Below are 13,987 nucleotides of genomic sequence, written 5' to 3'. Positions count from 1 at the left end.
CAACCATAAGTCTCTTCTCTATATCTGTGAGTCTGTTTCTGTTTCACAGATAAGTTCATTTGTGTCATATTTTAGATTCCACATATAAGTGATATCATATGGGATTTGTCTTTCTCTTTCTGACTTAACTTCAGTTAGTATAATAATCTCTAGGTCCATCCGTGTTGCTGCAGATGGCATTATTTCATTCTTTTTTATGGTTGATTAGTATTCCATTATATATATGTACCACATTTTCTTTATCCATTCATCTGTTGATGGACATTTAGGTTGTTTTCATGTCTTGGCTATTGTGAATAGTGCTGCTATGAACATAGGGGTGCATGTTTCTTTTTTAATTATAGCTTTGTTGCGATGTACGCCCAGGAGTGGGATTGCTGGATCATATGGCAACTCTAGTTTTTTGAGGAACCTTCATCCTGTTTTCCATAGTGGCTGCACCAGTTTACATTCCCACCAACAATGTAGGAGTGTGAAACTCTGTTTTTGGACACCGGACAGCAGGCATTGAAGGCCTGTGATCCTAGCAGGAAACAAACAAGGAAAGAGAAACAAAATGATTCCTACAATTGCTGGAGCTTACTGATAAGAGGCAAGTTCCAGGCTGCAGCACAGGGAGAGAGAATTCAAAGAGTGTAGTGGTTTTTCTGAGTAGAAAATGAAGTGATCAGAGTTTGGGGGGATTGAAGTGACTAGAATTTGTGAGGCAGAATACTTGCGATAAAGTTGCTGCACAAAGAAAGAGTTCTGGGTATCTGTACAAGAGTTTCCTTAAACCACTGTCTTACCTTTCCATACATGAGGTGAAACTCCACAAGGCTGGGGAACTAACCAGTGGAAAACAGTGGGTTAAACAATTCAAGGAGTTCAAACAGAACTGGGAGTAGTTTGCATTCCCACTAGCCAGAGTGGAAAGACCTTGTAATATACAAGGCATCATGTAGAGATATCAAAATGGTTTCATCTTAGTAATAGGGCTAAATTAACTTTATACTAAAGCCTGCTCTGGAGTTAGTCTAATAAAGAATACAAGCATCCTCAAAAAGTTCATACTGATTGCAAGCAATTTAACTGCATGCCCAAAGTCCAATGCTTTAAAAGAACACAGCAAAATTCAACAACCAAAAATGTTCAAATTAACAATGTCAGGCATCCAAAAGAAAATCACCAGGCATACAAGGAAGTAGGAAACTATGACCTAGAACCAGAAGACAAGTCAGTTAACAGAAACTAACTCAGTAATGCAAGGTATGATGAAATTAACAGATGAGAATGTTACTTCCTATGTAAACAGGAAAGTACAAACATACTGCAGAAAAATATGAAAAACAGAACATGTAAATGGAAGTTTTAGAGATAGAAATAAAATATTTGATATTAAAAAATTCTGCAACCTAAAAGGATTAATGGCAGATTATAAACTACAGAAGACAAAAGAAAAAAAACAAAAACAGTTAAGCTAAAGAACAGAAACTATCCAAAGTGAAGAATAGAGAGAAAAATACTTTTAAAAAGTATATCAGTTATATATTGGGCAACATCAGTCAGTTCAACATACCTATAAGTGGAGTCTTACGAAAGGGGGGAATATTTGAAGAAATAATGGGAAAATGTTTCATAAATTTGCTGAAAACTACAGATCCCCAGATCCAAGAAATCCAGTGATTCACCAGCAAAATAAATATGAATAAACTCACACTGAGAAACATCAAAGAAACCAGACAAAAGAAAAAGCATATTACATTCAAAGAAACAAAGATAGAGATGATAAGATAAAAAAATGATAAGAAATTTTTTGTTTTGGCCGCACAGCGCAGGATCTTAGTTCTGTGACCAGGGATCGAACCTGTGCCCCCTGCAGTGGAAGTGTGGAGTCCTAACCACGGGACCACCAGGGAATTCCAATAAAGAAATCTTTTGAATCTCAAAAGTATTATGTTAAGTGAAAGATATTAAAGACTACATAGGGGCTTCCCTGGTGGCGCAGCGGTTGAGAGTCCGCCTGCCGATGCAGGGGACACGGGTTCGTGCCCCGGTCCGGGAAGATCCCACATGCCGCGGGGCGGCTGGGCCCGTGAGCCATGGCCGCTGAGCCTGCGCATCCGGCACCTGTGCTCCACAACGGGAGAGGCCACAACAGTGAGAGGCCCGCGTACCGAAAAAAAAAAAAAAAAGACTACATAGTATATGGTTACATTTCTATGAAATTCTAGAAAAAGCAAAAGTTGTACTGTGGCAGAATTTTAGTGGTTGTCAGGGGCTAAGAAGGAGGGTAAGAAATTAATTCCAAAGGGCCAAAAGTAACTTTTTGGGTTGAAGAAAGTATTACATATTTTGATTGTTGTAGTGGTTATCATAACCTGCCCTTAAAGTTGATAAATTTTATTGACTGTATACACTATACCTCAATGAAGCTGATAAAAAAAAGTCATGAAATGAAGCAAAAATATGCCTTTGAAACTTTTAAAGGACTGCAATTACAGGAAATAGTATTTGCAAAAAGGAAAACATTTAAATTGACCCCTACAAAAGCAAAGGAATAAATGAACAAACTGAAGGATAAGAACTCAAACAATGTACAAGATTTGATTTTGAAAATCTGTAACTAGGCTTTCAAAGATATATATTTGTTGATAGAATCATTGATAAAACTATTCTTAGGGCTTCCCTGGTGGCACAGTGGTTGAGAGTCCGCCTGCTGACGCAGGGGACACGGGTTCGTGCCACGGTCCGGGAAGATTTCACATGCCGCAGAGCGGCTGGGCCCGTGAGCCATGGCCGCTGAGCCTGCGCGTCCGGAGCCTGTGCTCCGCAACAAGAGAGACCACAACAGTGAGAGGCCCGCGTACCGCAAAAAAAAAAAAAAACAAAACCAAAAAACTATTCTTAGTTGGATAAACACATTCTGTTCTGGAATGTAATGAAATTTAGGAAGTCATATGATTTTGCAGCATCTAAATTTGGTAAATAAAATTTGAAGTTATAAACGGAGAAAACTTTTTTGATAAGTTCAGCTTACATAAAATATTTGCCAAAGGTATTCTGAAAAGAGGAACAAGACAGTAGTCATGAAAATATTTGGTATGAAATACTCATTTCAATATTTTGAAAATTGGAAGTGAAAATATTTCACATTTAGCGGATATTGCTCTGAGCTTACCAGATCGCACTGCACTGGTAGAGACAGTATTTGTCAACCAAAAATATTATAGTCTCTCAAGAAGAGTAAATTAAAGATGCCACAATTTAAAATTTATTAACTCTAAAATCTGCTTTGAAGATTTCAGGCAATTTTATGAAACAGTCTAAAATATTCAGACCACGTTGAAACAGAAAAATACCAGTGATAACTCTGTCAGTGAGATATATGACCACAAAACTGATTAACATGTGAACGTTTACCAAAAATCATAATACTGTTTGTCATTTTCTAATGTTTAGATAATATTTTGAAAGTTGGTTACTATGCTTTGGCATACATGAATTGTGCTATTTCTATGTTTTAGAATTAATAACTAATAATTAGTTGTGACAATTTTTGAATAGTACTATTTTATAGGCCCACTGGTATAATTTGTCAACTAATAAGTAAATAGTTCTATAACATATAATTTTTATTTTTAGCCCCATTTTCGCCTCAAGATTGCCCCAACATGAATGAAAAATTACCTCATCACTCTATTTATACACCAGTTTCCAATAGATCTTTATTTTTGCATATATACAGTGCTTAGGATCCCAAGAAAGTTCTCCATTTAGCTAAGAAATACATCCTTTTTTAAAATATATTTATTTGTTTAGTTATTTATTTAGTTTTAGCTGCGTTGGGTCTTCATTGCTGCACGCGGGCTTTCTCTATTTGCAGCGAGCAGGGGCTACGCTTTGTTGCGGTGCACGGGCTTCTCATTGCGGTGGCTTCTCTTGTTGCAGAGCACAGCCTCTAGGCGCGTGGGCATCAGTAGTTGTGGCTCGCAGGCTCAGTAGTTGTGGCTCCCAGGCTCTAGAGCGCAGGCTCAGTAGTTGTGGCACACGGGCTTAGCTGCTCCACGGCATGTGGCGTCTTCCGGGACCAGGGCTCGAATCCGTGTCCCCTGCATGGGCAGGCGGATTCTTAACCAGTGCGCCACCAGGGAAGCTCCAGAAATATATCTTAATGAACCTGAAAGAGACCACATTGTGAAACTCCCGGGCTGCCAGTGAGAGCATTTTACTCTTCTCTGAGGATTTAGTATTCTGAAATGGGAGCAAAATTACCAGACTTGTGTTTTAGAAGGACTGTCATAGCAATGTGGGTGATAGATTGCATGAGAATAGACAGGAAAAATGCAGAAAAGAATTTCTCTTTAAAAAGAGCTAACAAGCTCTGAGCTCTGGAGAATCCATGAACATAGGCCCCTTGTACGTCCCACAGGTGTTAATAATCTCTAAGGTTGAAGGGATAGGAAGAAGTTTCGGTCAGCGCCAGCTTCTTTTCCTATGGGAACATGGTACGTAATGACAAAAGAGGACATCATTCAAGCGGCAAGAACAAATTTGAGAAGTGACTCCAAGGCTCCCAATGATGATGGAAGGGGGAGGTTGTGGGGTCAGGAGGTTTTCAGAGTCTCAGAGGGCTTTGGTTGGGAAAACGTTTGGTGGATAGGTTATTGCTAACACAGACCTTCACGTGTCAACAAGTACCTTTTTTTCCAAATTGATCATTATCAAGAAAAACCTGGTTTATGCTGAAGTCTGATTACACAGTACCTGCAACATGTCCTTTCATGGCTCCTATCTGACCCAGTGACACTCCATCTGTGTCCCCCACTTCTAACTCTTGACTGTCTGCATTCTGCTATCTAGTTTTTACCTTTTAGATTCATTCTTTGCTTCACCTCTACAGACAAAATACAAATGCAGAACAATGAAAGCCAAATAATTCCCCCCCAGAAGTGCTGAGAAGTGGGAAGATTTATGCAATGGGAAAAATGAATAAAGATAGAGGATATGATCAAAGAGGGAGTGTGTGTGTCCAGGTTTAATGGAAAACCCCTCACTTCTGCCAGTTTTATTGCCTTAGGAGAGCAACACAGTGGTGGCTGGTTACTAGTATTCTACTTTATGAATAGCAGCTCCTGAAAACTCTGGCAGTACACCTTACTTCATTTGTCTAACTTGCTAATGGGGCTATTATTCTCACGCCAACAGATAGGATTTTTCTTGCACATATGTTTCTGTAGGGGGAAAAAAAATACCCATCACATGAAAATATAACCCATAAACTGTAGGGTTTGAATTGGCTGCATATTGCACAGTCTTGCTATACCTACTTCCATTTTAATTATTCTTCTTTACAAATAGAGATAGTGGCCTATAAATGCATTATTAATGTAGAATATTTCCCTTGTTTTTATAGGCTTTGCTAAAAGCCATGTTGAATTTAAAGTTTTGGGTTATTTCTGAGTGAAGAACCTCACACATTTGGATAAAAACCACTTCTAACATTTAATCTTAGCAGGATATTTTATACACGTTAAATCTTATTGGAAAGGTCTCAGCTATTTAAAATCTGTCTCACTACTCACAGGCATAAAGGCTAAACTTTGAAGAATCATTGTCAGTCATTCTGCTGAATGATTCTTATTAATGATTGTCCTTCTGTCCTGATTGTGTTTGAGGAGTAAAGATGTTTCTTGAGGAAGAAGTACAATTCTTGAAAATTGAAGCTCTTGGTTATTCTAGATGTGCCATATTATCTAAAAGTAAGTTGTCCACTGACCTCTTCAAGTGTTCATAGGCTCACAGAAAACTAAGATTTTCTGCCATAACAAATTTATTCTAATATCCAAGAGTGATATATGACATCAGAAGAATAACAATCATTGAGAATTAGAGCAGGAAGAGACCTTTCCTTATCATCAATCCCACCACTATCATTTTATAAATGTGGACACTGTGCTCCAGTGATCCAAATGATTTCTCTGGGTCTAATATGGGGTCCCGATTTATAAATCTCGACTCCCAGGGCTCCCTTTAGAGCCTGAAATACTCAGAGAAAAATTTTGCACGGGTAGCTTGGTCAAAAGATATTCTGGTGACTCTGGGCAACTCCTGGCTGTAATTGCATGAAACGAGCCTCTGATTCTCTTCTCAGTTAGATACCTGGCTTAAAGAAAGCGATCCATGTGGACTATAGGACCTCTAGCAATACAAGTCTGTGATGGACAACCCTACAGGCTTCAGAAACTTGGGGTAGGCTCCACAGGTTCAAAGAGCTCTGTGCCTAATGGTGCCTTCAGCTAGGTGGTGAGAAACACATCACTTTAAAAAGGGATACTCTTCAATGAGCACTTGTCTCCATTTTCATGATAGCTTCATCAGTGAAGCAACGAGGTACTTGCAATAGACTATGAGAAATGAAGGTAATGAGAAGTGAAGAGTAGAAAGAACTAGTCTCAACATGGTTGTCTCACTAAGTGCAATAAACCCATGCCATAAAGTCAGTAAAAGGTAGATCAGCTGAGTCACGTATCTAAGGAGCAAGGGTAATTTGTTGTTACCAAAGACGATTTCTTTGGTAAAGGGAAGAATATATATATATATATATATATATATATATATATATATATATATATATATATAAAATTGTTTTGCCATGTGCATAATTCTTTTAAGTTGAGATTTTCCTATATTGAGTCTATTTTTGTATTTTTAGGGGTAGTGGGAGGGTGGTAGAGAAGGACTAAATAAAGGAGGACAGCCGATTACAGAGGAAGAAACATTTTCGGAGTCAAGCAGTCCTGGGTGAGGATTTCAGCTCCTCTGCTTTTTAGCCATGTGACCTTAGAGAAAAATTACCTAACACTGCCTACACAGTTGTCATGAGGAGTAAATAAAATTATAAATGTCATGAGGAGTAAATAAAATTATAAATGTCATGAGGAGTAAATAAAATTATAAATGTGGAAACACCTAGCACAGTCCTTGGCACATATTGGAAGCTCAGTAACACAAGTTTCTCTTTCCTGTAATTTGTAACATAATTTAACCCACAAAACCATCTGTTGTTTATTTGTCAGAGGCCTGATATTAGTCACTCTAGAAAAAAAGGAAATGATGACTTCTAGAATCACCTGCTCTGTGAATATCACATGCTAAAATAACAATTAATAATAATACTTTGTGAAACTCATTACATCTGAAGGCACTTACAGATAGAATATGACATTTCCAACTTGGGTAAGATGATAATGACATTGTGATATAGAGAAGTTAGAGTCTTGGAATGGAACTGTCAATTCAGAGTTATCTTTCAAAGCTGAGAGAGGTAGGAGGCTATTAAAGAATAAGACAAGACGCATTTCCATTGCTCACCTCCTAAACCTCTCTTTAGTCCATCTCTTCATTTCTATTCTGTCACTTACTTTTAGTTTAGACGTCATCATTTCCTGCCTGGATGTTTGCCAGGAGGTGAAATTGGTTTTCCTGCCACCACTCTCACCACCTACTAATCCATCATCCGTAATCTCCCCAGAAGGATCTTTGAAAAATTTAAACCTGATTCTCTGCCTCTTCTGTTTAAAATGGCCCCTCATCACCCACAGGTTGAAAGCCAAGATCACTGGCATGCTATTCAAGATTGTGTGTTAATTAGCCCATGCCTACACCATAGCAGTCTCTTGCATTACATTCCATACTGCTTACATTCCACTTGTGCCTAGCAGTGGACTTTGTACCCCAGTGAACAACAGAGACTTGAGTATCTGCACATTTGTGTGCATTATTTCCTCTTCTAGGGATACCTCATCACCACCATCTTCCTCTGTTTCAGCTTGGCTAACTTCTGATGGTCTTTCAAATACCTGGTCAGGTGTTATTTTTTCTGGCAAGTGTTCTCTTGCCTTCTTGGCATCAAAAGTATATGTTCTTCTTATTTCCTCTTAGGAGCACATGGGCTTTCTCAACTAGACCATGAATTTCTTGGTGTCAGGGAAGCATCTTTGTGTCCTCAACATCTGGCACAGCCTTGGCTTTCAAAAAATGTTACTTTGTGGGTTCATTCAGTTAGAACTGGTATCATTTGGTCCAAAATAAAAGCTTTATGATTCTGACTTTGGCCAGACTAGGTGATCACAGCAAGTAAAGTAGTAGTAGTAGACAACTATGCCAGAAGGTTCTGTCGACATGGGGAGTGGATGGGAGACTGGGTCTGCTCCCCTAACATGACATGACATCCATTCCTCTGTGAAGCAGTAAGATAAGGAGAGGCCAATCACGAAATGTTACTTATAGCTGGAAGGAATTTGAGGCCATCCCACTGTTTTTGAGAAGCAAAAATAAAGTGCCAAAGAGCCCTGCCAGCATAGGGTGGTTAGTGGCAGAGCTGGGTCTAGAACTGGGTTATCTTACTCCCCAATCCAGTATTCACCCATTTGTCTTTTCTACTCTAGCATAACTTTATTTTAATTTTGGGGTGGGGTGGAAGTAAGCTACTTTGCATGCCAGCTTCCCTCTTAACTGGTCAGGCTGCCGAGATACTGCTTACCTGGTGAGTCATGTCAGCACCTAGGGAGACTCTCCTGCTTTGATACGGGGCTATTCAACGCTTCACAAAAAAATAGCTTAGGGGCTGCAAAAAGGCTGTTGACTCTGCTCTTTCTTATTTATCCCACTGGCATGTTCTCGTGAAATTACCTCCTATTTTCCTCTCATTCTCCTTCCCTGCCTCAAAAAAAGAAACATCCGTATAATTGGATCTGTATAACTTATGGAAGGGCTCCAACATCAGCCAATGCATATATTAAGGTTTAAAATCAGTTATTGTTCTAGTACACACCCTGGGGTTGAGAAAGAAAGAACATCCAGGACTAACAAACCTGATTGTTCTGGCAAAGTTGCCATTCGATTCATGCTGGCATTTCTGGGCTTTTCTTCTCCTTTAATATTCCAACCTCATTAAAAAAAAAAAAAAAAGTTAATGGCTCAAGTAGCCATTTTTAACATTACTGGTTCATTCAGTTTCTCCATAAGACTTCGACCTCCCAGTCTCTTGAGGATTACCCAGAGGGCATGATGCCCAGAGTTTGCTTACCTAGTTGCAGAGACCCCTGTCAGTCTGATAGTGAGTTCATTAGACTGTGGATTATTCCTCGCTTTATTAACTTCTGAGCAAGGGAGAGACTCAGGCTTGGCAATATGAGCACTTCACAACTTGGCATTCCAGATTGAGAAAAACACTTAATCATAACAGTTAAGAAGTTAAATTACAACTGTGTATAACATTGTGAATTTTAACCTAACAATTACTCTGAGTTAGACCTATACAAGTTTCTGATTAACACTGTTGAACTAAAATTCCTATAACATATGATGCATGGGTCTTTGTGTTTTTTAGGCAAGTACTGGAAGTCGGTAAGGACGGTGAGTGTGCCGAGGGGCTGCGCTCTGGCTGGGGCGCAGTTGCAAGAGGAGACGGAGACCGTTTCTGCCCTGGCCTCCCTGACGGTGGATGTGGAACAGCCCTTTGCTCGAGAAGACAACAGGTATGAATGCAACATGGGGGGAATCATCAGGGTCGGTAACATCCAGGCTCATCATGAGCGTTTGTGAGCCTCTCTCTAGGCTCTCCTTCTCCGGTCTCCTCCACTTCGACTTCTGCGAAGCCACAGATGCCACAGCACATGCTGTCGGCTGTCAGGAATTCATGTGTTTCATTCTTCATGAGAAACACAGAGGTGGAGCATGTTGTTACAGTTCACAGAGAAATAGAGTGATGAGATAGATGGTCCTTGTTGGATAATTTAGTACAGATCATTATGGAGAAAGCTTCTTGTGGGCTTAACTTCTTTCATTAGTTATCTCTATTTTTCAAGATGTTCTCTTTCTTTCTCTCATCATTTCGAAGTTACTGATATAACAAAGGGGAAAAAGGAGAGCAGAAGCTGGAGGTATGGCTTGTCAGTTGGGTAGCCTTATATGACTGTCCGTGAGGTACAACTACTCGATAAAGATGAAAGTCACCTTCCAAGAAGATGGGAGTGTGTATAAAGGAATGTGTGGCTGTGGGTCTGATTTTATTTTACTTTATGATAAGAAGGAGTTGATTTTAATTATAGTCTTCATATGAATAGCTTTCAGGAAAAGAAAAAGATTGAGTTTGCTTCTTCTCCTTTTAAGAAATGTTTGTCAGTTTGTACATTTTGCTGTTCGGCAGACAGTGCTACAGTCAGGATTTCTTTTTACAATGGCCAAAACCACCCCAAATGTACAGACAGTGACATTGGTGCTCTCTGTGGATGACTTCAAAGTCACATTTCTTCAATTTAAAAATGAATAGGTGAGCTTGCGCTAAAGCTCTGCCAGCTTGCACTTTTAAATTGCTTCTGAGAATGAAATCGAACTCCCTCCGTCAATAACATCACCATTAATAACACAGATCCTGCTACTAGTACATAGGTTGGCAATTTTCCCAAGAATGCACAAATTTGAACAGTTTTAGTTTTTCTTGCTTTTACTGGGTGTTCAGAGTTTAATGGATTTAACATCTTGCTTTGGTCAAGAGCAAGAGATACATTGAATAAGAGATTTCATTTTTATGCAGTTGTTTTTTTCTTACTATAACCACTTAAAAAGAAGATTACCAGTAGGAAAAAAAAAGTTGTACAATATTGTATTAAAAGACATCTTCATATGGGCATCTGGAGCATAAGGGTAAACTTATTTTACATCTTTGATAATAGGAACTAACCCCCTGCTGTTCCCAGCTAAGAACCAAACCAAGTTCATAATCCAAAGGTGTTGCAGTTATTCCCAAGGCCAAATACAGTTAGTTGTCTGTCATTTGAGGGCTGTAAAACTAAGGAAACTGACATCTGTTAGTGTTGGATATAAAAGGAGCGTAGCTATTCTTTAGAATTCATTTAGTATAGAGAAATGAAGCTAAATTCCAGCCCGAGTGAAATGAGTTGTAAGTAATTTTTCCCATTAAGTTGCAGGGCTTAGAATAATAAAGAATAATAAGTGCTGTTGTGAGCCCCACATAACATAAAAATCTCAGCACTTTGGCAGGAATTGGCTCTATAAGCATGCTTGTTTATCCTCAGGTACATAGTGTGCCTGACTCCTGATGATCTATAGGGACTTGACCCTGGCTTCAGTTCACCGTGATTTTTAAGCTTCATCTGATGGCAGAGAGAGAATGGGAATGGGAATGTTTTGATGTACAGGGAAACAGAGTTGAAGCTTGTGGCCTGGATTCATGTTTCTTTATCAGTTTTAGACAGATTGTATCTATTTTGATTGATTTTTCTTATGGGAAGGAAAATGGTTTTGCTTGAAATATTTTTGGTGGCTTTGAACTCACTTTTTCAGCAGAGGAAAAGAAAAATTCTTCTAGAACTGGCTTTTGCATTTCTATTGAACCATGCATGAATTTCATCACAGAGAGTCAGACAGGGAGAACCCTTAAAAGCCACAGAGCATTTATTCTTTAAAGGGGAATGCTATCAGAATTGTCCCCCAACTCAGTATAGGAAAGATGGCTTTCACAATGAGGTAAAGAGGTAGAAATGTTCTTAGGCTTTTGTTATGAATGCAGTGTTATAAGTACACAGGAAATTGAAAAATTAGAAAAATCAGAGAATAAATGGATGGAAAAGGGTGAAGGCAAGATTCTTTTTATAGGAAATTCTTGCCAGTTATTTTGGAGAATATATTGGTGTTTGGAGTGAGATGACTCATTTTGTACTAAGATTTTGGGTAAAGCAGCTCTTTTCCTGGCCAACTCATATCTGACTCATTTACCACTAGTGAATAAGGGATAAAATGCTCCTGGCTAAGAACCATTGTAAGTATTTTTTGTTCATTTTTCGGGGGGGTGTGAGGGAGATGACAACACAGTGCAAACAGTCATTTCATTTTTATAACTCACTGATGGACCATGAAGAATAAATTATTAGAAAAAGGCCCGGGATTCATTTTGGGGATGATTGACTGAAGTACAGTTTTCAAAACATAATTTTCAGGTGGCAGAAGACTTGAGCAGGAACAAAATGGTGGTTCAGTTAAAAAAACAACAAAACAAAAATAAAGGACAAAAAACTAAGTGGGGTCAAGTTATATGTTCAAAAAAAATAGATAGGACTAGTCACATATAGCATATTGTTTAGAAGACAGAACTGTGATCTTAGTTTCTTTCTTGATTGTCAGGAGACTGTACCTTTAAAAGATTATAGTTTGCATTGTTCAGATATCTATTTCAAATGCTTCTACTTTGAAAAGGTCAGTTCAATATTGAGGTTTATTCTTGGATACCAGTTCGGGCTCTGCTGAAAATCAAGAAAAAGTTTTCTCTGGCAATGAAGACATCAGAATGATCAACTCTTAAGTTACTGGGAGCATATTTACACTCTAGAATTTCTGACTCTCTCATTTTTTAATCAAAACAAAAACTGAAAGTTAGGTTTTCAAATGTCAGTTTATTGATTATAGTGTGAGTCACATTAGATTTTCTTTAATACAAGAGGATCTGGTCGCCTCTGAATCATTTCGTCTTCAACTTTTGTCAACTTTTCTCATGAATGAGATGGTTTCAGTCATTATATGACACAGAAGCATGAGAAAAATATATGATTCTGAATCTATTTCTTTAATTAATTTTTATTGGAGTATGGTTGCTTTACAATGTTGTGTTAGCCTCCACTGCACAACAAAATGAATCAGCCATACACATGTAGATATCCCCTCCCTTTTGAACTGCCCTCCCATTTAGGTTTCCACAGTGCATTAGGTAGCGTTCCCTGTGCTGTACAGTATATTCCCATTGGCTATTTTGTTTTTTGAATAACTGTCTTATTCATGAATATTTTTTTAAAGTATAATAAAAGCTAGAAAATCCTAAGTATCATCTGCCTTAGCTTTGAATGGTCTATCAGTAGTGCCAAGGACATTGATAACCCCATTTTCCTGTGTCTGGAGATTTATATAGAAATTTAGACCACTCTTAAATACACATTCGTGTCTAATAGAAATACAGCTTTGTTTTCCATGCTTTAGGACTGTCTATCCAAGGCTTCTGGAAGCTAAATGTTGCACTGATTTTTCAGGTCTCTGATTTTTCTCTCTGATACTGTTATTGTGAGCACCTGTTTATCTAAACAGGCAAACATTCCAATATAAGTTTTATTCTTCATTTTCATCCAGTGTCAACAATACCTTAGTTGAAAAGTGGACTGAGATTTGGAAGCTCCTGGTAAAAGAAAGGAGCTCCTTTATCTTCTTTTCCTCTTCCTCCTGGGACCATCATTTTATCCCTCTGTTCAATGCCTAACATGTGGTCTTGGGGCATGTGTGAACTCTTAGTATGTTAGGGATTAAATCCAGTGTGTGATGTATTTCAGGGTTCCCTTCTGAATTGTTTACAAACAGGTGTTTAATTTGAAAAAAGAAACACAATGGACTAGAAGCATAAGTAAAATGAGATGCACGGTAACTTTAGCTTCCCATCATCCTCATCTTTCAGGCCTGTCTTCTTACCACCACAGAGGAAGAGTAGGTCGTGACTCTGGAATCAGCTTGCCGAGGTTCAGATCCCACCTCCATCTTAATAATTGTTGATCAGTGGCAAGTTACTTATCTCTCTGGGCTTTACTTTCTTTGTCTTTAAAATGAAGGGAAAATTTCAGAGGGTTTTGAGGATGAAATGAGACAATACATCTTAAGAATTTAACATAACACTTGACACAGAGTAAGTACTCAATATTAAGGTTGGCTTTTGTTATTTTTTTCTATCTTTTTCCCGCTTCCTCAGTTTGCTCTTTTCTTTCCCTCCATTAATACATTGTTCATCATCCAGGGATCTATAATATTAGAAATAGAGAGGCTGTACCTGGGCAGCTATATGTTTAACTGTTCATAGGTTAAATCAATAGTATAGTCATTAAAAATAAGAGATTGATAAATAATCACTAAGCAATAAATTGATTCAGTTAACTAAGCTGTGGTTAGCTGA

The 13,987-nt window shown here is 38.3% G+C and overlaps 1 protein-coding gene across 1 annotated transcript in view; it reads left to right on the top strand.

Moving 5' to 3' along the window:
* The window catches only part of HDAC9 (histone deacetylase 9), a 580,466-nt gene that overhangs the window by 542,990 nt on the left and 23,489 nt on the right, over window positions 1–13,987 (top strand). Inside the window, exon 25 of the mRNA XM_065883429.1 lies at window positions 9,374–9,521. Within this exon, the coding sequence (XP_065739501.1) occupies window positions 9,374–9,521 (148 nt within the window). The remainder of the gene's footprint in view (window positions 1–9,373; window positions 9,522–13,987) is intronic.

The sequence above is a fragment of the Phocoena phocoena genome, chromosome 9 (assembly GCF_963924675.1).
Source record: "Phocoena phocoena chromosome 9, mPhoPho1.1, whole genome shotgun sequence".
Lineage (NCBI taxonomy): Eukaryota > Metazoa > Chordata > Mammalia > Artiodactyla > Phocoenidae > Phocoena > Phocoena phocoena.
This window is presented reverse-complemented; position numbering and strand designations above follow the sequence as displayed.